Source organism: Rhamphochromis sp. 'chilingali' (genome assembly GCF_963969265.1).
Source record: "Rhamphochromis sp. 'chilingali' genome assembly, chromosome: 3".
Taxonomy (NCBI): domain Eukaryota; kingdom Metazoa; phylum Chordata; class Actinopteri; order Cichliformes; family Cichlidae; genus Rhamphochromis; species Rhamphochromis sp. 'chilingali'.
The window spans coordinates 17,022,679-17,045,506 of record NC_137931.1 but is presented as its reverse complement, the minus strand read 5'-3'; the positions used below and the strand labels follow the sequence as shown (position 1 = coordinate 17,045,506).

General features: G+C 41.6%; 1 protein-coding gene and 1 long non-coding RNA gene across 4 annotated transcripts in view; one reads left to right on the top strand and one right to left on the bottom strand.

Moving 5' to 3' along the window:
- ncam2 (neural cell adhesion molecule 2) overlaps positions 1–22,828 on the top strand; it is a 462,302-nt gene that overhangs the window by 301,210 nt on the left and 138,264 nt on the right. For all 3 annotated transcript variants that reach the window (XM_080878982.1, XM_080878984.1, XM_080878983.1), the window contains exon 3: positions 16,924–17,130. In XM_080878982.1, coding sequence (XP_080735108.1) covers positions 16,924–17,130 — 207 coding nt within the window. The remainder of the gene's footprint in view (positions 1–16,923; positions 17,131–22,828) is intronic.
- LOC308394594 lies at positions 3,792–6,318 on the bottom strand. Its single transcript, XR_013971248.1, has 4 exons — positions 6,232–6,318; positions 5,688–5,766; positions 5,214–5,309; positions 3,792–4,451 (listed from the first exon to the last, which is right to left on the bottom strand). It is a non-coding gene; the product is annotated as an uncharacterized lncRNA (long non-coding RNA).

The following is a 22,828-nucleotide window of genomic DNA, read 5'->3' as shown; positions in this document are numbered from 1 at the left end:
CTGGCAAAGATTGAAAAGTTGGAGCTTTCACTGTGGAGAGCTCAGAAGTGAGAAGAATGGAAAAGGCTTTGAAAAAGAATTGTAGATGTAGGTGGGAGATAAGTTGCCACCATCTGCTGTCAAAGTGCACGGGAGGAGGTGTTTGTGTCACACGCTGCTTTCTTTTGGCCTTTTTCACCACAGGCGGCCACGCCGAGCCTGAGTTTTACCATATTCACATGCATTTCTGCCAACTGAGAAACAGTGAGAGACAAGAAAAAGAGAAAACTCAGTGAAACTGAGACCCACCCGCAAACAAGTAAAGTGACTTTTTTTTACCTTTCAGTCGCCACATAGCACCGAATGAATTAGGCCTATGTCAATATTGTGGCGAGCTCAGACAAGGAGGAGACACAATTCCGTTCGGTCTTGCTCCCCCGCCCTCTTAGCCAGGGAGCACAGCCATTTATTTACATCTGCCAGAAGAACACTGCCGCTAGCTAACTGCTCAGCGCGGCAACAGCACAGCAACAACAACAACACACAGGGCGCCCTCTGACCCCGGAAGGACACACCGTCGCAGCGAGAGGGCGTCACCCGTCACTATGGTAACATAAACAAAACATAACTGTAAAAACAGAACCCCGAACAGCCCTGACCCGCTTCAATATCAATAAAAGGAAGGATCAGAAAGGGCAGAGAGGCAATTGTGTCGTATGCTGATTCACGGATTGGAGAGCAGGAATGAGTACGTTTCTCTTTAAAAAGACAAAAAGAATGTGAGTTGAAGTGATTTGTGTATTTGATGCCTGTCTTTCTTGTTCTGAAAAGTTTGCCATGAAGAACAAGCCAGAGGGTTACTGATAGACACATTCTTTATATCAAAAGATTACAACCTCTCTTTTTTCTTAAAGACATTAAAGCAAAGGTCAAAATATGGTCAACTGTGAGTCAACGTGGTAGCCTGAAGGAAGAATCCTTTTATCATATTGGCTGAATGTCAGTGCTTTTGCATTATTCATGTCTGATCTCAAATCTTTCTTTTAAATAATTTCAGCTGAAACTTTATCAATTTCATTTATTTCAAAACGCCTCAGAAATGGCTTTTTAAACCTTTGCACACTGATACATGGCATGGCTTTGTTTCTTAGCGGCTTCTTTAGATCGTGATTTGTGGTTGGTGTGGCAGCGGAGAATAGTAGGGAAAGGGTGAGAAGGAGGCAGATGATGATCTACTGTGCTGACAGTGGGGAAGGGAGCAGCCTATAGAAGAAGGTTTCCAACTCTCCAAACAAATTTCAAGTAAAAATGATAGAGAAAACTCAGCTGCTCTGCTAAGCGTGGCTGTGTAAGTGTGCATCAATTACATTTGATTGACATGGACCAACTCCATGTTGGTCCATGAAACAGCTGTTAATGCAAACTGCACAACTTTCCCAGTCGAAGGAAATGCAGTCAGCTCGGTGGGATCCAACATGAGCACGTCATTTTTGAGAGTTCTGTTCTTACTTTTTTATTAGGAAAGTCACTTTAATTACTTTGGAATAAGATGTTATGCACTTTGACGCACCAGGTAGTGCTTAGAAACATGAAACCCAGTCTACTGTCTACAGTCATGAGCTGTGTCCTAATTCCTAGGCCACATCCTTCGAAGGACTTGGCCTTTGTGGTCTACATGGGCCGGATCCTTCGAAGACCGAGAAGGCCGGAAGGCTTTGAAATGGGACGGTCTAGCCTTCAGATTTGCATCACCAGCTCAGCCAAACCGATTTACTCAGGAACAAATAAAACAATGAAAAAGTCAAACATGTTAAACCTGAGTAGCGAAAGACCTGGGGTCTGAAAACGATGTGCTGGGAGTCCGGTGTTCTCGCCGGCTCTAGTGAGCCTCGACCTCCCAGTCAGCTATCGAGCTGGTGGGTAACAGATGTCTCCGAAAACGTCAGAGCACTTTTGCAAATATGTGATGTCTTGATGAATCGAGCAGATATTTGAAGTTTACACAGCTACATTCTCGCCTGAAAATATGCTAAAAGTTTATTTTGTGACCCAGAAAGAGTAATATTAAAACTAGATAGCTGCTGCCATTGTTGGAAACTGGAATTGGCTGGCCGTGCTATGAATTCTGGGATAGGTTGGGCCATGAAGGATACACCCAACCCATCCTTCCTTGTCGGACGCATTTGAAGCAGCCTTCGTCGCCTGGCTGTAACATAATCGGCCTTCAAATGCGCCCTCTGAAGGATGCGGTCTAGGAATTGGGACACCGCTATGGTGTTGCTGCTGGCTACAGTAATGTCTGATCCCACCACATTCCCACCTACCCGATAAAGCTCATCAGCTAAGTTTTGGATAACTTGTTGACAGAGTCAAAAGATCTGGAGCAAACCTGACTCAAGTTTGCTCCATACCTAGGGTTAGGGTTATCTATTTTAGATAATTGTGGTTTTAGGCACTCCTTCAGGGAAACTGTGAAACTGTAGATGCAGTGTCTGTGTGTGTTTGTTATGGCACAGCGGAAAACCTCGGCACTGCCTTGAGAACTTTCTTTGTCCCCACTACATTTGCCCAAGTTCCCACTGAGGCAGAGACCTGCTGGTCTTTGAAGGGTCACGGGGGCGATCTTGAAACAATGAAACAGTAAAAAACCATAAAGCCTCTTTCAGATGCATTGCTACTCTGGCACTGCTGTGCTCTGAAACCCATTATTCCCTATGGTCTGTGGCACGCATGAATGCTTTTTTACTGCATAGACCAAAGGAAGTGCAGTCCAAGTGTGCCGTCTGGGGAGCACTCACAACTGCTGTACATTTGCACAACTAAAAAATGAAGAATTACAGGACGCAGGTGCAGATTGTGCACATATATCAGAATTGGCTAGTGTGACAAAAATGTTTGGCCATGCACCCAACCTTGTAGTAAATCTTGTGCATTTCACTTTATATGTGAAAGAGCCATTTCTGGTACACCCAAAGAAGAGTTTGTTTGTTCCATCAGGTTTGGCATTCGAAACTAAAGATCCAACATGATCCTTTGTTAATAAGGGAGCGGCTAACATAAGCTATTGTAGATGTGAGGATTTTTATGCTATAGCAATGAGGACAGTGTTCAACAGCTGTAAGGTTTATACATCACTCAATAATAAATCCCAACATTTCTTTAATTATATTTAAAGCAGTATGACTAATATGTTTTCATGTCTTATGTAAAACAGGTTATGATTTTGTGCGATAGTTGAGGGTTTTCTCCAATAAACCAAAATGAGTGTTGGAATGCACTCTCCCTGCTCTATGAAATATTCACAAAGGGTTAACCATCCATTTATCAATGCTCAAAGTCCAATTTAGACACTTATTGTGAGGATATTTATGGCCCAGGTTAAAGTTGACTAGGATTATACACTGTAAACCCGAACAAGTTGACTGAACTTAAAACTTTTGTGGAAACTGATTACCTCAAAAGATTTAAGTACAAAAACTCATATCTTCTAAGTATGGGGTACTCAAAATTTGTATTTATTGTTAACCTAAAAATTTTAAATTATATTTTATATTTTATTAATTGAGCTTTACTCAAAGACTGTATACTTTAATTTCAATATTTTTGTGTTTCTTGTAGTTTATTATTTTGATGCAACACAATGCAATTATATTACAACCTAAACTCAAATTATCTGATTATGTTGTGAGTGTAGACTACTAAAAAAAAAAAAAGTACGGAAATTCAGTTACTTTACATTTTGTTTATTTAACATTTTTTCATGAAAATTTAAAAACATCACAAATGTTTTTATAAAACAACTAACATGGACATCGGCACCATAAAGTGAGCATTATAAATTCTGTGTAGAACATTTATCTTTTTATAAACTCACGAAGGACGACATCAGTCCTAATTGCATCTTTCTCAAAATACACAAAAATGCAAAACAAAAAGTCAAATACTAATCACTTTTTTTTAAATAGAAATGAAAAACAATTTTTTAAAATGGGTACAAAGACGATCAGCTTCCAAATAACCAGATAAGGCAGTCAAGTATAGGAAAATTAGGTAAACTGATGGAGTTAAATCCACCCAAAGCCTGTAGTAAACTTAAAGTGCTTAAAGTGCTTCAAACAAAGTGCTCAGTAACAGAGTGCGTGTCCTAACAAACATTGCCTTATATTCCTTAAGAGCATGTAGGCAGGGGTTTCAGGGGTTTGCCGTCATCAAGCCCCATGAAGATATTTTGGACTAAGGCAAATGTGTGAACCAGCTTCCTGGGGTAGTCTAAATGCAGAGCATAGATCAAGCCAAACAATAAAGCAAATGCATTTGCAAATCTGGGAATATCACGCATCACCTAGTCGCCTTTCACCAAAACAGCCATGCTTGAGGAAGTAAAATGGACTGGACTGGGAAGCGCCGTCGGTAACCACTGTGAGAAGGGCAACTGGAGTGTCAATGAGGGTCGACTCATCCAATGCGTCCGCCTGGAATAGACACAGTATCAATGGTAAATGGCCTGTATTTGTATAGCGCTTTACACATTCAGTCATCCAGACATTCACACCCATTCACACACTGGTGATGGCAGCTACATTGTAGCCACAGCCACCCTGGGGCGCACTGACAGAGGCGAGGCTGCCGGACACTGGCGCCACCGGGCCCTCTGACCACCACCAGTAGGCAACGGGTGAAGTGTCTTGCCCAAGGACACAACGACCGAGACTGTCGGAGCCAGGGCTCGAACCGGCAACCTTCTGATTACAAGGCGAACTCCCAACTCTTGAGCCACGATCGCCCCAATTAAATAAGTAAGGTTGGTTTGAGAGAATGTGACAAGCATGACCTGTAATCTAGCAAAACATTCAGCAGTGTAGTGGGTTACTTTGTAACGAGTTAGGGTACTCTACTTTTTTTGAAAAATGTACATTAACGTGTTAGCTTCTTGCATTACATAATTTGTATTTTTATTATTTTTCTAAAAAAAAAAGTAATTTTTTATTTCATGACTTTATCTCAAAAAGAAACTAAATCTTGACTTCAGCCTGGTTTTTGGGCCACCTGCAGCATAGCCATAGTGCTGTGATACGCCTGTGCCCTGCTCCTGACCTGTGTGTGTGTGGGTTTTCTACAGAGAGGGTATTTTGTTTGTACAATTTGGTAGCTGCTAGGGTATTAAATTGTATTTAAAAAAATCCATAGCATTTTATCTTACTGGCAGAATTTAAGTAATGCAAAAATACACTTACATTACATGTCTAAAAGAATTCTGGGTCCTCCTCCCGCAGGTATACAGGAAGGGCACGAAGTACTGCAGTGCGTTTCACGTTGATATCAGGCGCCTCCTAAAAAGGGAAAAGAAAAGTTCATTTAACGCAAAGTTTTCAGGTGTCATTCTTTGGGGAGAATACATGTTTATGAAACTGCATGACATCAGACTCTACTAAATTTTGGAGACTTTTCTTTTAAGATACAACCTTTCTGTCTCTTGTGACAGAGAGTATGTTTCTTAATCATTTGACAAAAACCCTACACAGTATTTTAAAATAGTGTTCTCCAGATCAGAGCTGTGATCTATATAGAACATGGGGTTCAAAGCAAGGAAAAATTGTGTGTTTATCAGTGAAACTTTTAATTTGTGTTAATTTTATCATTATCAATATATGAAATCTTCACCTTAAGGGACTTAATGAATGGTTTCTTCAATAGATCTTTCAACTCACCTGTGTTTACTGTCTCCACCTGAAATTAATTGCAGTCTGAATTTTTTTTTCTTCTGTCTTTTTGTCTTTGGCCTTCAGCCTTGGAAGAAAAAATAAAAATATTGAAAACCTTATCAGCACACTAAATATACAACACCTTGCTATATTTCAATTGTTTTAGATAGAAGTTGCCACTGCTAGCTAAGTCACTTTTGAATGATGCTAATGAGAAGAAAAAAAAACAAAAACCTGCCGAACAATGAGGCTGCTGTTGTAAAAACGCCAACTTTCTTGCGTTGGCAAGGGGTCGTTAAAATATCACTAAGACCCTTTCTTTATGTGTGATTCTTCGTAAAACTGTGTTTTAATCGGTTAAAACTGTAAAACTGACGACATAATCTATGTTTGAAAAAGAGCGCGAACAACCGCGAACAACTATTCACCACCTGGGTCTGTGCTTTTTAACACAACAGCGCATTCGAAAACAAGTTATTGGCTGCAACATATTAATATACTTGCTTTTTTACGGAAAAAATAAACATAACGAAGGTTCCGTTTTACTTACAAGTTTCTCCAAATGTGTTCTCCAGTCGCTCGAGAAGGGCAGCCATATTGAACAGAATTTTCTGTCAACGTCGTTCAGGTTAGAGAGAAGACGTCATGACGTCATGACGTCCACATGCGGAGCTCGGAAAAAAACATTTACTCAAAAATCATAATTAAGAAAGCAGTATTTACTCTTAACTTCTAAGCCATGTACAATTATAACTGTTTGAATCGTTAACCGAACAGAAAAGTTTTAAGTTGTTTCAACTTTGTGAGGAATTTTAATTGTTATATCCACAAACTTTATAAGTCAGGTAGACTGTTGGGGTTTACAGTGTACTATGAAGGGATGAAGTACGAATAATATGCAAGGGTTTAAGTTATTAGGAAAGAGCAATGACTTAAACAAGACACCTTTAAGGAGGCTGCTGGTCCCGTTTTAAATAATAATTTTATAATAAAGACTTTCTATAAAATTAATGAATATATATCAAATACATTTCCCACTTGTCCTGCAGGTGGTCTGTTTATCGTTCAAGCTCGGGTCCTCTACCAGAGGCCCGGGAGCTTGACATCAGGAACAGAAATGTTCCTGATGTCGTTTCTGTGATCTGCTGGAAACACTCCGCCAGTTTGGAGACTCCTGTTGCCTTCCCCCTTCACATCTTCTTTAGCTCCTCTATCCTGTCTTCAGCTGCTGCTACAAAGGTCAAGAATGACTAGATCTGTGAACTTTGACCTTCGTAGTATTTCTATTACAGCTAATTATCACATAGATCATTAATGCACTGGCATTTTCACCAAACTCTTCTAAAACATAGACCATTGACTTGAGAGTAAATGAAGTCCTATCTATTCAGTGACCTTTGCTTTAAAAAGAGAATATGAGAGGCAGAATTAGCTCTTATTAATACACAAAAGAATAAATTAAGCACATTTTCTTTCAATAAACTTACTCCATAAAGATGACATTCAGTGAAGTTTTTATTTGAGACCATGAGATGACGGGAGACAGCGAAGACCTGAAGATCTCACAGGTCAGGAAAAGCAAAACAAAACATGAATGACTGAAGACTGAGAGATATGAATGATTCTTGTAGAAATAGTTTGGACTAAAATAAATCCTTTCACAACATTATCCATATTTTGGAAAGCCATTCTGGCAATGTGTGTGTGGATGAAAATGGCATTGCTGGCTATGGTAGATGCTTGTGTCTGTCGTGCTTTGTACACTGTGCTATACATGGGTGCAAATAGCCACACTGAATATTCATCCCAGGTACAAATAGTATTGTTGCCAACTGACAGTGCTAATTGCATTTACCTTTAAAAACAAAAACAACACCCACCAAAAACTCCCTCATTTAATTATTGCTAGCCCATTGTCACTTTAATGGGCTGTTTTTTTGCTAATGCAGTCCCGAACCCGTGAAAACAGGAAGCGTGAGTTTTTTTGCTGAACTGGAGAAAACTGGCAAGACAATAAGGTGAGAAAGCCAAGGATTATTACCAAATGGGAAGATTTGTTTGGATGGTAATTATACATTTTGAGGAAATGGTTTGGAAAAAATGCATGCTACATTAAAAACATTACTAACACAGTATCTACAAACCATAATTAAACTTTCCTTTTAAAATATTCAGAATAGTTTATTTTATCTCTTTAAAAGTAAAATATTTTGTGTCCAGTACTTTTACGGTACTTTACCAGGGATATGATGCAGAAAATGCAAACTGAAATGACTCCCAGTGTCAGTATTGGGTTCACAGCATAAAGCTGCGTTCATGCCATTAAATAAAAAAATTCAGCCCCTTTATTCATTTCAATGAGGCTCTGAGGGAGAGTTGCAAAGGAGCCCACTGCAAAACGTTGGACCTTTTTGTCAAGAAATAGGTGGACTTCAGTCTTTGAAGAAGTGCCACTGACTAGTCAAGTGCATTAACCTGGTTGATTATGTATTTCTGCTATTTATTTAGTAGCTATGACAGCAGAAGATAAAATGCTAACCTCCCATGGACCTGCTGTGCAAACTTCAAACGTAATAGATGATCTTTCATCATCTCACTGGTCTCTGAAACTGTTGCCATGAAGTCAAATACCATCATTTTTGCCAGTGCTCACAGGTACACACCAGGTGGCGTATGGCATTGGTAGCTCAAATTATATATTTTTGCTAGACTTTACACTACAACAGCCATCTTTAAACACTGCATAGTGACCAGTAGTTGCTGTAAGTAGTGTACCTCCAGTCAATCAATAAACATTAACAGCCTTCATAACATACCTTCATGATTCTTACAGTACTGTAAGAATGAATCTTGAGTCACCCTTGATTTGTTTATATCTTGATTCGAAGGAGCCATTTTTTTTTAAGTGGTATTGAGCAATAGTTCTTCAGGTTTTTCGGGAGTCATTGACAACTTTCCTTTGGACGTTGGTTCTTTACTCCTTACTTATTTTGAGGCCAGTTTGTTAAGCGACTTAACAAACTTATGAGTCATTTGACACCCCCTTTCTCAACGAGAAGTTTGTGCTTGGGTGAGCCTGAGTGCTGAAGATATCTACCTATTCGGAACCATGGTAACAGGGTTCTGGCTGATCGGAGCTGGCTTGGCCCTGACTTATCGAAGAATTAAGAAAGCGGAACCGGCTGTTCAAACCCCCACAAGGCTGCCCGCTGGGATTGGAACGATGGGAGAAGCGTGAGTTTCTCAAAATGGGCTTGGGTCAGCACGGATAAGATCTTGGAGAGGCTACGGCTGCTGTGAATACTCAGAATAAGATCTCTGACTGCAGACTGGATACATCTCGGAAGGGCTAGCCTGGAATAACATCTCTCTGGGCGCAAATTGGATAATATCTCGGGGAGGCACACTGCCGTGAGTTCTCAGAAATTGGCTCCTTGAGCACAAGAAATGACAACATCACAGAACGCAAGTATGGCGAAGCTCGCGGCTCTCCAACGGGAGATTGAGAGACCAGTGTTGGACTGTAGAACTGCTTTGAAATTCATATGAGCTGTTCGCACTAAAGTAAAAAATACCATCACTTATGCGCATACCCCTTTGGCGCCAGCTGCAAGGCCGGAGCTGAACAAAACACCCTGATAACAACTGTGTTTAGTCTGTTTCTTCCCATTCAAGGCCACCTGGGTTGGCTGGAAGACTGTTTACTTAGCAGGGCGAAGGACACTGTCTCAGCTGAACTATGGACACACACACATATACATATACTGATACTGATAAGCACTCACTGACGCATCACCCTCCCTACCCCAGAAGCCACCTCCAATGCTTACCTCCCCTATGATGTGGACATCGGGTCAGTTGGAGGCGCAGTCGAAAGATTGTAGCAGTCCCAGATCAGATGTACACACTGGAACTCTTTCCCATGTTGCTGTCTGTGTTTATTGTGCTATGGTGTGTTGATATCTGTGCATTCCTGTATTATCCTTCTGTGTTACACATTTCGATGTTTTTTTTCCTCGCTACCTAGCCTGACCTGTCTCCCCAATGTGATGTTTGTGTATTGTATGTACAGTCTGTCATCTCGGTTGTGGGCAAAAGACCTGCAACTGACAAATAAAGGCTATCTCATCTCTCATCTCATCTCATTTAAGCATCCAAAAACTAACTCAAGGAATGAAACAGTGTTGTGTCTACACATAACAGACAACTTGGAAAGAACTAGTTTTGTATCTAGCAGCCTGTCACTAAAACAGATAATTTATTCCAGTTTCTTGAGTTGACTTTATTTGAATGTATTCAAAATGCCAGCGCTAACACAGTTTGACAGGCCCTTAAATATATCTTTTATTTGCATTTGCTGGTGCAAATACTTCCTGCACCAGCAAAGAGCTATTAGACGAAACCTGAAAAGTGCCAGCCCTAAACAAAATAAACTATCTACAGCAGATGAAAAGTATCTATTTTTTTCGCACGACAATGATCCCAAACGCACTGCCAATGCAGTAAAAGCATACCTGTATAGAAAAAACACGAAGTGGAACACCATCAGTCATGGATTGGCCTCCCCAGAGTCCGGACCTCAACATTACTGAAGCAGTGTGGGATCATGTTGACAGAGAACAGAACAAAAGGCAGCTTTGATTACCCTTCAAGAAGACTGGAGAACTATTCCTGACGACTACTTAAAGAGAAGTTATACACTTTATTTCCATGTAGTTTTGTCAGGTTTCAATAGATTGCTTCACAGATTTCTCATTTTTCAAGCAAAAGATATGAGAGGTGCCTAAATGTCAATTAAACATTTTGTCTCATTAATGTCCATTCAGGAAGATGTAAATTTCTTAAAACTTGGGAAATTATTGCCTGTTATTTGAAGACACTAGCACAATCATGTCAGCAAGACTTTCCAAACTATTTTAAGTGTCATTAAAAACAATTATGACTTTATTAGTATTCAATATTGTAACCAGTTTGGGGTTTTTTTTACAGTTGGAAAACAAACAGCAATAACGACACCTACTGCAGCTCTTTTCTTCTTATTTGAAATTAACCTGGACTCGTGGCGTGACAAATAAATCAAATCAAATCAAATCACTTTTATTGTCACATCACATGTGCAGGCACACTGGCACAGCACATGCGAGTGAAATTCTTGTGTGCGAGCCCCACAAGCAACAGAGATGTGCAAACACAACAACACAAACGAGCAAAATACAAGAATGGCCAACCTGAAACTAATAAATATATGTACAATATATAATAGTGTATGCATTTCTGGATGTGTATACTAAACATTTTCCTACGTGTGTGTGTGTGTGTGTGTGTATACACATTTTTACAAATTAAATAGTAAAAAAAAAAAAAAAAAAAAAAAAAATAATAATAATAATAATAATAAAATATATAAAATATACAGAGTTGAATATGTGCAAAACAAGTGGCATTTATATACAGTGTGGAGTGCATAATGTTGAAGTTCCAGTAGTGAAGCTGAGGTGTCTATGACGTGTTCAGCAGTCTGATGGCCTGATGGAAAAAGCTGTCTCTCAGTCTGCTGGTACGGGACCGGATGCTGCAGAACCTCCTTCCTGATGGAATCAGTCTGAACAGTTTATGGCTGGGGTGACTGGAGTCCTTGATGATCCTCCCCGCTTTCCTCAGGCAGCGCTTCCTGTAGATGTCTTGGAGGGAGGGAAGCTCACCTCCAATTATCCGTTCAGAGCACCGCACTACTCGCTGGAGAGCTTTGCAGTTGTAGGCGGTGCTGTTGCCATACCAGGTGGTGATGCATCCAGTGAGGATGCTCTCAATGGCACAGTGATAGAAGGTCCTGAGGATGCGGGGGCTCATGCCGAATCTTTTCAGTCTCCTGAGAAAGAAGAGGCGCTGCTGCGCCTTCTTCACTGTTTTGTTTGTGTGTACTGACCACGTAAGATCCTCAGCCAGATGTACACCAAGGAACCGGAAGCTGCTCACTCTCTCCACAGCAGCGCCGTTGATGGTGATGGGGGTGTGTACTTCTCTGCACCTCCGGAAGTCCACTATCAACTCCTTTGTCTTTGCGACGTTGAGGGTGAGATGGTTGTCTTGACACCAGTGGGTCAGGGCGCTGACCTCCTCCCTGTAAGCCGTCTCATCACCGTTGGTGATAAGACCCACCACTGTAGTGTCGTCCGCAAACTTCACAATGATGTTGGAGCTGTTAGTGGCTGTGCAGTCGTAGGTGTAGAGTGAGTACAGGAGAGGGCTCAGTACACACCCCTGTGGAGCACTAGTGTTCAGTGTGATGGGGGATGAGGTGATGCTGCCCAGTCTGACCACCTGGCGTCTGTCAGACAGGAAGCTAAGGATCCAGCTGCAGAGGGAGCTGCTCAGTCCTAGATCCTGCAGTTTCCAGTCCAGCTTCGAGGGAACGATGGAATTGAATGCTGAGTTGTAATCTACAAACAGCATCCTCACATACGTGTCTCTCTTCTCCAGGTGTGACAGGGCAGTGTGTAGTGTCAGGGCTATGGCATCATCAGTGGACCTGTTGTGGCGGTATGCAAACTGTAGAGGGTCCAGTGAGTCGGGTAGTGCAGAGCAGATGAAGTCCCTGACCAGCTTCTCGAAGCATTTGCTTACGATGGGGGTCAGGGCTACAGGTCGCCAGTCGTTCAATGAGGAGATGGTGGAGGATTTGGGTACAGGGACGACGGTGGCCATTTTGAAGCAGGCTGGGGCTACAGACAGAGAGAGGGAAAGGTTGAAGATGTGCGTGAACACTCCAGCCAGCTGAGCCGCGCATGACCTGAGGACGCGGCCGGGAATCCCGTCCGGACCAGTAGCTTTGCGTGCGTTCACCTTCCTGAAGCACTTCCGCACATCCTCCTCAGACACAGTGTGCGCACTGACGTCATCCGCGGTGCGCACACTGTCCGGTCTCATGGTGTTCGCTGTGTCGAATCTAGCGTAGAATACGTTTAGATCCTCACACAGAGAGGCCGTGGTCTGCGGTGTGCTGGTTTTCCCTCTAAAGTCTGTGATCGTGTTTAGTCCCTGCCACATACTCCGAGGGTTGTCAAACTGTTGCTCCACCCTGTCCCTGTACTCACGTTTGGCTGCTTTGATCGTCTTCCGGAGTTGGTAATGTGCGTGTTTGTAGTCCGATGTGTTCGCGGAGGCAAAGGCGGTGTTCCGTGGTGGATAAAGGAGGTGGATAAATGGGTGTTTAGGTGTGTGTTTAACCTCCCATGTGACTGAAGTGGCAGAGAGCCAGAACAAGTGTTGGCTGCTGCAGAAGACAGGAGACAGCTACAAAAGCAACCTCGGTAGCCTGCCGAGATCCAGCAGCTAATGTGTTTCTCCATGTTTTCTTCAGATAACCAAAGCAGGGAGGGCCACATCCCTCGTCCCAGTAGACCTGCATTTTCCCAGTGGCTAGACATTACAGAGTAGACAGAGATAGATATATAACCAATCATTTTGATACCAAGCGGCACACATAAACACGCTGACCGGTGAGATTCTTTCCCTGGTCAGCCTTTTACTCTGCTGCTATCTACTTCCCTGGAGACCTAAATCAATTTCTACCAAGACCCCAATGCCAGGTGCTGTGGGAATCTGAGAGTGTTTAGGCTTGTGCTCAGCTAATTTTGGCACCAAGAGGCCTCCTTAATCAATAATCTACCCTGTGCAGGAGCTGAGGAGATTGCTTCGGTATTTCTTTCAGCTGCTCTCTCACTGCCAAGGAGGACACAAAGCTTTCCGCTTGTCCCGGTTCCATCTGAAGGGTCACTTCTTTGTGATTTTCAGGATTAAGCTGTCATTCAATCACAGTGCCGCAGTAGACGTTTCGGTTAGAAAAAGTGATCATTGTCTTACCGCACAACATTTAGAAGAGACGGTCATTGTCTTCCAGCAGAAATCAGTAATAACACCAGAGATTATGCAGATTTTCAGAGCTGTTCGACAGAAAATTTCCACAAGCTATTCATGCAGTTGTAAAGACGCACAGAGGGGAGGCAGGGCTGAGCGTGAAAAACAGGGCATCACGCTCTGCACTCCTGTCTTCTCAGATCATCTGTGAAGCAAATGGCCTGTCACCACACTAGCTGCATCAGTGTGAGCATATTTAACTGTCTCTGCTGTCAACAGACTGTAAAATGGAAAGTGCTGATAACGTTGGGATACTAACAGGTATAAAGAGACGGCCGCGGGGATGCTAGACGCTTATCTGCTCCCCACAAGCCTCCGGTCGGAAAGCCCGGGACGCTTGGTGCTGTAATGTGATTTGAGCAACACTCGTGTTTGATTGCCTCATCAGATTTGTTGGCTTTGAAACTAATGAGCAGCACACGCCAAGCATGCAACGCTGATGGTTGTTGGAAACATGTGATGATGATCGGAGTTGGGGTATGTAAGCTGGAGCCGGCGTTTTGGAAGCATGGATATCAAGAGGGAACTTTGTTATCATGTACCTTCTTGTGTTTGTGAGCCATTAAAATAGATTTTTATCTAAGCTCTATGCTCTTTTTATAATCCGCATATTTCCCTAGCAAAAATCCAGTCATACCTGAAGCCATCCCCTCACAGTTACTCCTGCCTGTTGTGAGCTGAGCCATTGCAGGCCTCTGATGCAGGCTGCTGTGCACCTGAATGATAAAAGCTTTGCTCAAGGGCATCTTACAGACAGTAGCAGAGAGGGGGGGAAAGGGAATTCTGACTGTCTGCTTTCTACTCCCTCTTTCTGAGGGGTCATACTGCCGTTTTTCTATTATGATATGATATAACAGTGTCTGCCATTTCTATTCTTCCTCTATCTTTTGTTTCCTAACTGGACAAGCCTCTGTCTGTATCCTCTCTTGTTCCAGTCTCTGCCTGATTGATGGGCCAAGTAATGGCCCTCCACACTGACACTTTTATTTGCAGAATTTACAGGCAAGCAGCACCTGCTGCGGGCAGATGGTTCTATCATCTCCTACAGTAGCCAGATGAGTTCATGTTTCACAAGGTACATATGGGCGCCATTTTAATCAGAATTCAGGTTAGCTTTTCAGCAGGCCTACTGCTTGCACCCATGTTTAAGAATCTATCCGTGTTTGCAATCGTAGGAGTGCTGTGCATAAACACAGGAACAAGAGTGGAATTTATGGACTGCATATGTCCCTGTTCCTGTACAGAGTTATTAGCTATGTAAATCCAAGATTATGACATAATCATGTAATTTCAGCCCGTCTGTTCGCTAAACTAGTTCCAGCAACGACAGTAGATGGTCCTCAGCTCTGCAGAGCAAACCAAACAGTACCAAGAAAGTACTCACATGTAATATCTAATGAAATAAAGGGTATTCAATTGGGATTTTGACCCCCTGCGTCATTTTTACTATATGAAACCTAACACTTGTTCTTTAATGATTTCAAAAAGTAATGTTCATTTTTCCTCATGTTTGCTCATTGCATCATGTTTTTTCACAAGTTTTCTTGTGCTATATTTGTGGATGTTTCACTACATCCAAACAGGATGAAACCGTCGCAGATTCTGTGGAAAAAAAAGGTGTGCTTATTTTAGCATAAAAATGGCAACCAAGACAAGTCATGGGCACTTTCAGTTTGCCAGGTTGTGTCGAAAACCGAGTGTGGACTATAGGAAGACAAAGAGCTTTGGGTTTTGGTGGCATGGATGGAGCCACAGAATCACTGTGATACTTTGGTTAAATCAGTATTTCTGGATACAGTTCAAAAACCAAATCATCTGTCAACTAAATTCAATTTTACTTATGCAGAATGAAATCACATTAGTAGTTGCCTCAAGGCACTTTATATCGTAAGGTAAAGATGCTACAACAATACAAAGAAAACCCCAACAATCAAACTGCCCTCTATTAGTTAGCACTTGGCGACAGTGGGAAGGAAAAAATGCCTTTTAACAGGAAGAAACCTATGGCAGAGCCAGGCTCAGGGAGGGGCCATACATCTCCTGTGACCAGTTGGGGGGTGACGACAGTTACTTAGTTACGCTAACCTGCCATCACAATCAGACCTGTTCACATTTAGATGATGAAAACCAATAGAAATACCAACAGAAATATTTCTGTTGGCTTATTTGATGAGAGAGAAGCGTCTTATTATATTTTGTCTCCAGATGCACACCGTTCTAATGATGAGGACTTTGAAGATCCATCTTCTAATAGCTCATCTCTCCCCTAGTTATTCATTTACCCAGGGTTAAATAACCAAGAATGAGTTTTGGATCTGCCAAACGAAGCAGTTGAGTTGCTTCAGTCTAGGCTCAGTGAGGAAAACCTCTTCCTAGCAACCAGATTTTCTTTTTGTAGGCATCATGTGAAAAGTCTTTGAAATGGTTGATGCCTTTGACTATTGTTTTGATGCTGAATGTCTTTTGGGTACAATGGGCTGTTCATTGACAGGTCAAAAGCAAGCTTAAGATGTGCCCTACAGCATAATGGCAATTACTTTGCACCCATACTAATTGATCATTTTGTCCAGTTAAAAGAAACCTACAAAAATATGAAAATTGTACTGGAGAGGCTGAATCACATTTTATGAATCAGCTGAAAATACGTACAATAATTGGACCACTTTGTTGTTTTGATGCTTTGATATTTTTGAACTCTGATAATAATGACTAGTTTCCAGAAAACATTTTTAAGCAGGTCTGAAGCAGCTTGCAGCCTTCATGTTTTCAATTAAAATAATTAGTTGATTTTTATTTCAACATAACTGTAAAATTCAAGTTAACTTTAATGTTAGTTGCTGTGGAGCTACCTGGACTACTCCATTTTCGGTTTGTGGATGCTTCAGTTGTAAAAGTTTCACTCTGTAAAAGCTTGTTTTTACAGAGTGGGTGGGGACACAGTTGTGAGCAAACTTAGTTATCTGCTACAGGTCTTCCGGTATAGCCATGCCAAGTACATGGTACTCAAAGGCAATCTGGTATATTTTCACAAGCAATCTTGAGGCTTTAAACTGCTGAAACTGTTGCAGCTTCTTCTCATTGGATTCATTTTGAAATACATAAAGCTGCTGAAGGTCAAGAAGGTGCAAAGTATGCACTTAAAACTGCCCTCTTTATAGATCTCATGTGTGAATGTGAGTAATCATGAAAACTGCTCTTTCTCAACGAATGAATGTAAACATTATGCTGTGTTGTGACATAATCTTTACTTTGCCGGTCTAACGGAGTAAAATACACTCCTTGTAATCAGTTTATTTGATATATCTCCTTCTCTCTCTGCTCCTAGCTATCGGCGAGCCGGTCAAGTTGGAGTGGTATAACCCCCAGGGCGAGCGCATCGTGGCCTCTAAGCGAATGGCGCTCCACACAGAAGCATCCAGATCCAAGCTCGTTATTTATAATGCCATCATCGAAGATGCGGGTATCTACCGCTGCCAGGCCACCGATGTCAGTGGTCACACTGAGGAGGCCTCCGTTGTGCTGGAGATCTACCGTAAGCTTGATAACACACACACTAGCTGACACATTTACCCACAGATGCTCTGTGTTTGCTTCCTAAGGAGATTGGAACATAAGGACACGAAGAGAATAAACATCTCACATTAGCTTTTGATCACCAGGACAACCAGCTGATTCATATTCTCTCTACCCTCTCCACAGCCACAAGCTGCGTTAGCTCTCTGTGTGTGCACATGCATCTTAGAAACCTAAGATTTCTAAGATGCATGTACCTTTGACTTTGTGTGTGACTGTGTGAGTTAGACTGATTCTTGTGATTAAATTATAATGACGGCTAGCAATGCCACAGGATTTAGATCCTGTCAGGAATAATGAGAGATCGGGCACTGACTTACCTGCCTTGCTGACCAATCACTATTTCCTGGGAAAAAACTTAATGTTTTGCCCAGGAAATAGTGTTGGTGTTTATAGACCTTTTTTTTTTTCTTTTTTTACTGATTCCATTCTAGCAGTAATCAGTGAATTTGCATCTTTAAATTGTTGTTCAGCAAGACATCCGACTGAAACCCCACTAGCTTATTGCTGTGATTTAATTTAGAAATAAAACGAGAAAAACATGTTGGTTTCACTAAGATCATCTCCTGGAGCAGGGAGCTTTGTGCAACTTAGGGAAAATTACAATGTAGATCTAAAAAACACAAACACATGTTTTATGCGGATTTAAGTGGAAAGGAATTCAAGCTAACAAAGCCTGACAGGCATAAAATAGCATTTTTACACCAATAAAGTGATTCCCAGAACTATTAGCTGGAAACTTGGCATATGTGCGGTGTGTACTTAAACAGTTTGGGGACATTGGACAAGTGGAGGACAAAAGAAGTGTCAAGCCTAAAAACAACTATCTACAGCAGATGAACTGTGTCTAAAAGTCATGTCCTTAAGAAAAGGACATAAATAAGAAAAGACCAGCAAAAACCCAACACAGGACCTGAGAGATGCATCTAGCCCTTCAGCTGATCCATCCACTGTTCACTGAAACATCAGGAGAAAGTATTTCAGTGGAAGGGTGGCTGTCAAGGAAGGGAAACTGGGAGAAAAGGCTGATTATCAGTGGCAACAAGTCTGATGGCGCGATGAATCCAAACTGGATATTTTTGATTCAGAAATCATCAGTTTATAGAGAAGAATTCAAGTGACAGGTACAACAGTGAGGAGGCTCTGTCATGGTTTGAGGCTGCGTTTCAACCACCGGTGTTGGAGATCTTGCCAAAATTGATGAATTATAAAGACAGAACTGTATCATCAAATTTTGATCAACCATGCAGTGCCATCTGGAAAGTGTTTCATTAGCATTAGTTTTGTTTTTTTTTTGTTTTTTAGCAGGAAAATGATCCCAAATGCACTACCAGTGTAATAAAAGCACACCTGGATAGAAAAAACACAGTGGTACACTATCAGTCGTGGATCGGCCTCCCCAGAGGGCCCGGTGGCGCCAGTGTCCGGCAGCTTCGCCTCTGTCAGTGCGCCCCAGGGTGGCTGTGGCTACAATGTAGCTGCCATCACCTGTGTGTGAATGGGTGGATGACTGGATGTGTAAAGCGCTTTGGGGTCCTTAGGGAGTAAGTAAAAGCGCTATACAAATACAGGCCATATACTGTATCTATGGCTGTATCTGTGTAGAATTAGTATTAGCCTGCTATTCAAGAGAATTTGGTGTCAAATCAAGGTGTGAAGTCATTTAGTGGAACACTTTAAAGTGGGTTATAGAAATCCAAGTTTTTTTTATTAGTCTATTGACAAAATGCTTGCGAGAGCAGGGTTCATATTAAAAAAAAAAGATCATAGGTAGAACTCTCTCTGTTCGCAGGTGAGAGGACAAAGATTCCAAAAGCTACAAGCACAAAAGATAACATAAGAGCCAAGTGACCTCTGAGGTGTGAGTCTTTGATCAGGAGTCTACACAAAGTTTAATTGGAGAAAACGTACATGGATTTGATTCCAGAGCTCACTCACACACACACAGTTATATGTACACACACTCTGGAAATCATCACCTGCTGTGTGGCTGCCTTTTCATCCTCTCCCAGCGAACCATTAGGGGAGACATCACAGCTTCAATCACACCTGCCACCACTCAGCCTTTGCCTCATTCAACACATAACCAATTCCCCAAAATCATTGTTTCCATGGTAACCAGGCATCACTCACTGGGGTCCTCAGTGTAGATTCCATGAGCAGCAGGCGGATGAAAACCACCCTAAAATCCAGCCAGGTGTTCTGCCAGCGCACAGTCGGAACAGGCGAGGACTCCTCTGCACGGTGCACAGACCTGCGTGCTGCAACATGTTCTACATGAAATTCATGACCTGTGGGAGACCAAGTGTTGACATCTTCTCCGCAGTTGCTGACTTCTCTATGATGGCCAGATGTAATCATGCAGCACGGATTGTCAGATCAGTTTGGAATTAAAAGCTGGTCCACAGTCTGATGAACAAAGCAGTAGCTAGCAATGAGTTAGTGGCCAATCTTGTGCTAACTCACATTAAATTTAGTACACACATGTTCCCTGAGATGGCAACTAATTAATTCAGGGATCCTCTGATTCAGTTTTTTCCACCAAAGCCACAGTGAGGTTAGTATTTCTAATTTTAATTAGAACTGTAAAATCTAAAAGCAAATCTTGCCATGAAATTTTGACATTTGAGTCCTAAACAACAAGAAAAGTTAAGTAACCAATTTGCTTTTTATCTATAGTCATTTCAAAATTTGTGCTTCTTATGCACCATGGTTTATGGCCAATTAGCTACAGAAAGTGATACTTGGGAAATTTTAGCAAGATAACATATTTAACACTGATGCTCTCCATAAGAACATTATCTGGTTAGCATGTACATTTGTCAACGTGAGAATGTAGCATGCTAGGATTGCCATTTAAGCAAAAACATTGCTGTTCTGTGTGCTGTGCCTGCTAGCTTGATTTCTGTTAGTACTCCAGTGTAATGCAGTATGGTTGCTACTATATTAGCACTACTGTTTGAGCCACTCCTTTTTTTTTCATTTTCTGAACAAGTAGCTAGTCATATTTGTGGAGGTTTTTCAAAGTTGTCTTTAGTGACTGCCAATAGACTACTTGCACTAGGGCATGTGACGTATTTCCGTTTCCAAATAGTACCGCTTGTGCGTTTCCGGTACGTTTGCTTATCTATCGGTAGCTATGCTAATGTCGCTTCAGAATGAGTATAAAAAGGAAAGTATTTAAAACAGAACATTTTCAAAAACAGGAGAAGAAATACTCCGAGCATTGCTGTGTCCCACTTTGTTCAGCTTCAGCCAAATTTAATGGCATACTAAGTTTTCATGCCTTTCCGACCCATTCCGACTTGAGAAGACAATGGCCGGTAAACATACGCCGGGATCATTTCACGATCACCTCTCACACCAGGGTCTGCTGCAGACACTTTGCCAGTGATCAACTCATAGAGCCAACAACCCTCGATGGTCGAAGGAGGCTTATTAAAGGTGCTGTACCAACACTTTTTGAGTGGAATGGCTATAAAGTTGAACCACCGCGGCGTAGTGTTTGGGAGAGAACGGAGCGACGCCCTGAACTAGTTCCTCCTGACGATCAAGAAGAGCAAAGTCTTACAAGAGATCATGACTACTGCTCAGTCCCTGAGCCGTCTGCATTGGACATATCTGCATCAGCTGCAGAAGACCTGTCCAAAGACGTGGAGACTCTGAGGAAGGAAATACAGGAGTTACGTGTCCAGCGAGAATTTGGGTTACAGCGTTTTGCTGGCTCCGACACTGACATCCGATTCTATACCAGGTACACCTAAGTTCTATTCAAGCTAACTGTTTAAAATATACCAAGGTCACCATCAGTTAAATTTCGAAAGTTTTTCCAGTCTTAATGAAAACAAAATAGATATTTACTTTTCATCTCTAATCTGTATGCTGGTTCGGTTAGTGACAAGGAACTATTCAAACAATCAGGCATTGCTGAGAAGTTGACTGAAGACATGGCAGTGATGGTAGGTAAGGGCTTCCTAATCACTGATTGTTGTAAATGCAAAGTGTACTGCCCACCTTTTCTATCTAAGCAGAAGCAGATGCCAGCATACCAGGTTAAGGAGACGCAGGCCATAGCCAGACTCAGGGTACATGTGGAGCGAGTCATTAGGAGGATCAAACAGAACAAACTTTTTGATAGCATCATTACCATGTCACATGTTTATAATCAGAGGTGTGGACTCGAGTCACATGACTTGGACTCGAGTCAGACTCGAGTCATTAATTTTATGACTTTAGACTTGACTTGAAAAAATGTTCTAAGACTTGTGACTTGACTTAGACTTTTACACCAATGACTTGGGACTTGAATTGGACTTGAACCGGTTTACTTGAAAAGACTTGATATTTCACCCCAAATATAAAATTTAACATGCATATTATATAGAGATTGAAAATGTGACGTCATTCACGGGTAGAACCGCAAAGGATTCTGGGAACTCGTGGCAAGCGGTACTAGCGCACGCAGGCTTTCAATTAAAATCAGTTATACAGCGATAAAAAGAAACACAAAAATGTCAAGAAGCTGTTGTATTATTAACTGCAATAGCCGGTCGCATGACAGCCACGGGAAGCCGACGGGTAAAGAGATCGGTTGTTATCGGATTACGTCGTTGAAGAGAAATTGTTCGAGCCATGTTTCCGAAGTAACAAAGAGGCGACTGGATTGCAGCCATTCAAAGATCAAATATAACGTCCCAGAACACTCCAGCTCACAGGTTAGTCTGCTCCAAGCATTTACACGAAGGTCAGTCTGCTGTTGTAGTTAACACGTCATTTTCACAACATAATTGGTGATATAGGTTACAAGCAAGTCTGGCGCTGAACAGAAATTGTCGCGCTATGCTCCTTTATTTATTGTGCATAAATAGTGAATTGTCCTGACACAATATTGCGTTTCGCTTCTGTTATTATGGTACATTGACAAAAACATATACTTTTATTCACAGGATAAAACAGTTGTTTTGTATCACTAATTGCCCAGTACGATTACAGCATACAGTATTATTGTCACTGCTACATTTCTGTAACTCGTACCAGAAATTATTTCCACTACTAATTGATTACCGTTGAGCTCAAAGGTCCTATTAATAAACGGTTAAGGAATGTGTATTTATGACGACGATTTGTGAGACTGGTAAACTTATGATAACGTACGATGGTCTTTCGTTCTACACGGTGCATTTCAAGGTCCTGCACCCATCCGTCGGTAAACTGTACCTGGGCTTGTTGCAGTGACCTGAAGTTACTAAACTTCATGAGTGTATGCACTCACTCCAAGAACCGTATGATTATAAATATGCATATAAATATGCTAAGATGAGATAGCTGACTTCATCTAACTAGCAAATGTTGTCCAGGCTACGTTGGTGATACAGTTTTTTTTTAATGTGTATGATATTTTTGTCATGCGATTTTAAAGCTGGTCCTACAACCGCATCCAAGAATAACATGCAGCTTATCTCAGAACTGTCGGTGAAAATTTTTCTTGGAGCTAGGTTTAATTGAGCTGCATTTTAAAGAGGTGCAATTTCACAATTTGTGTATATTTTCTAAGTTCACTATTTTGTCATGTGTTGAGAAAAACACAGATTTTAAAATTACATGGTCTAATATTTACATTTAGCATATAACTGCAACATTATTTTTTCGTTGTTTTT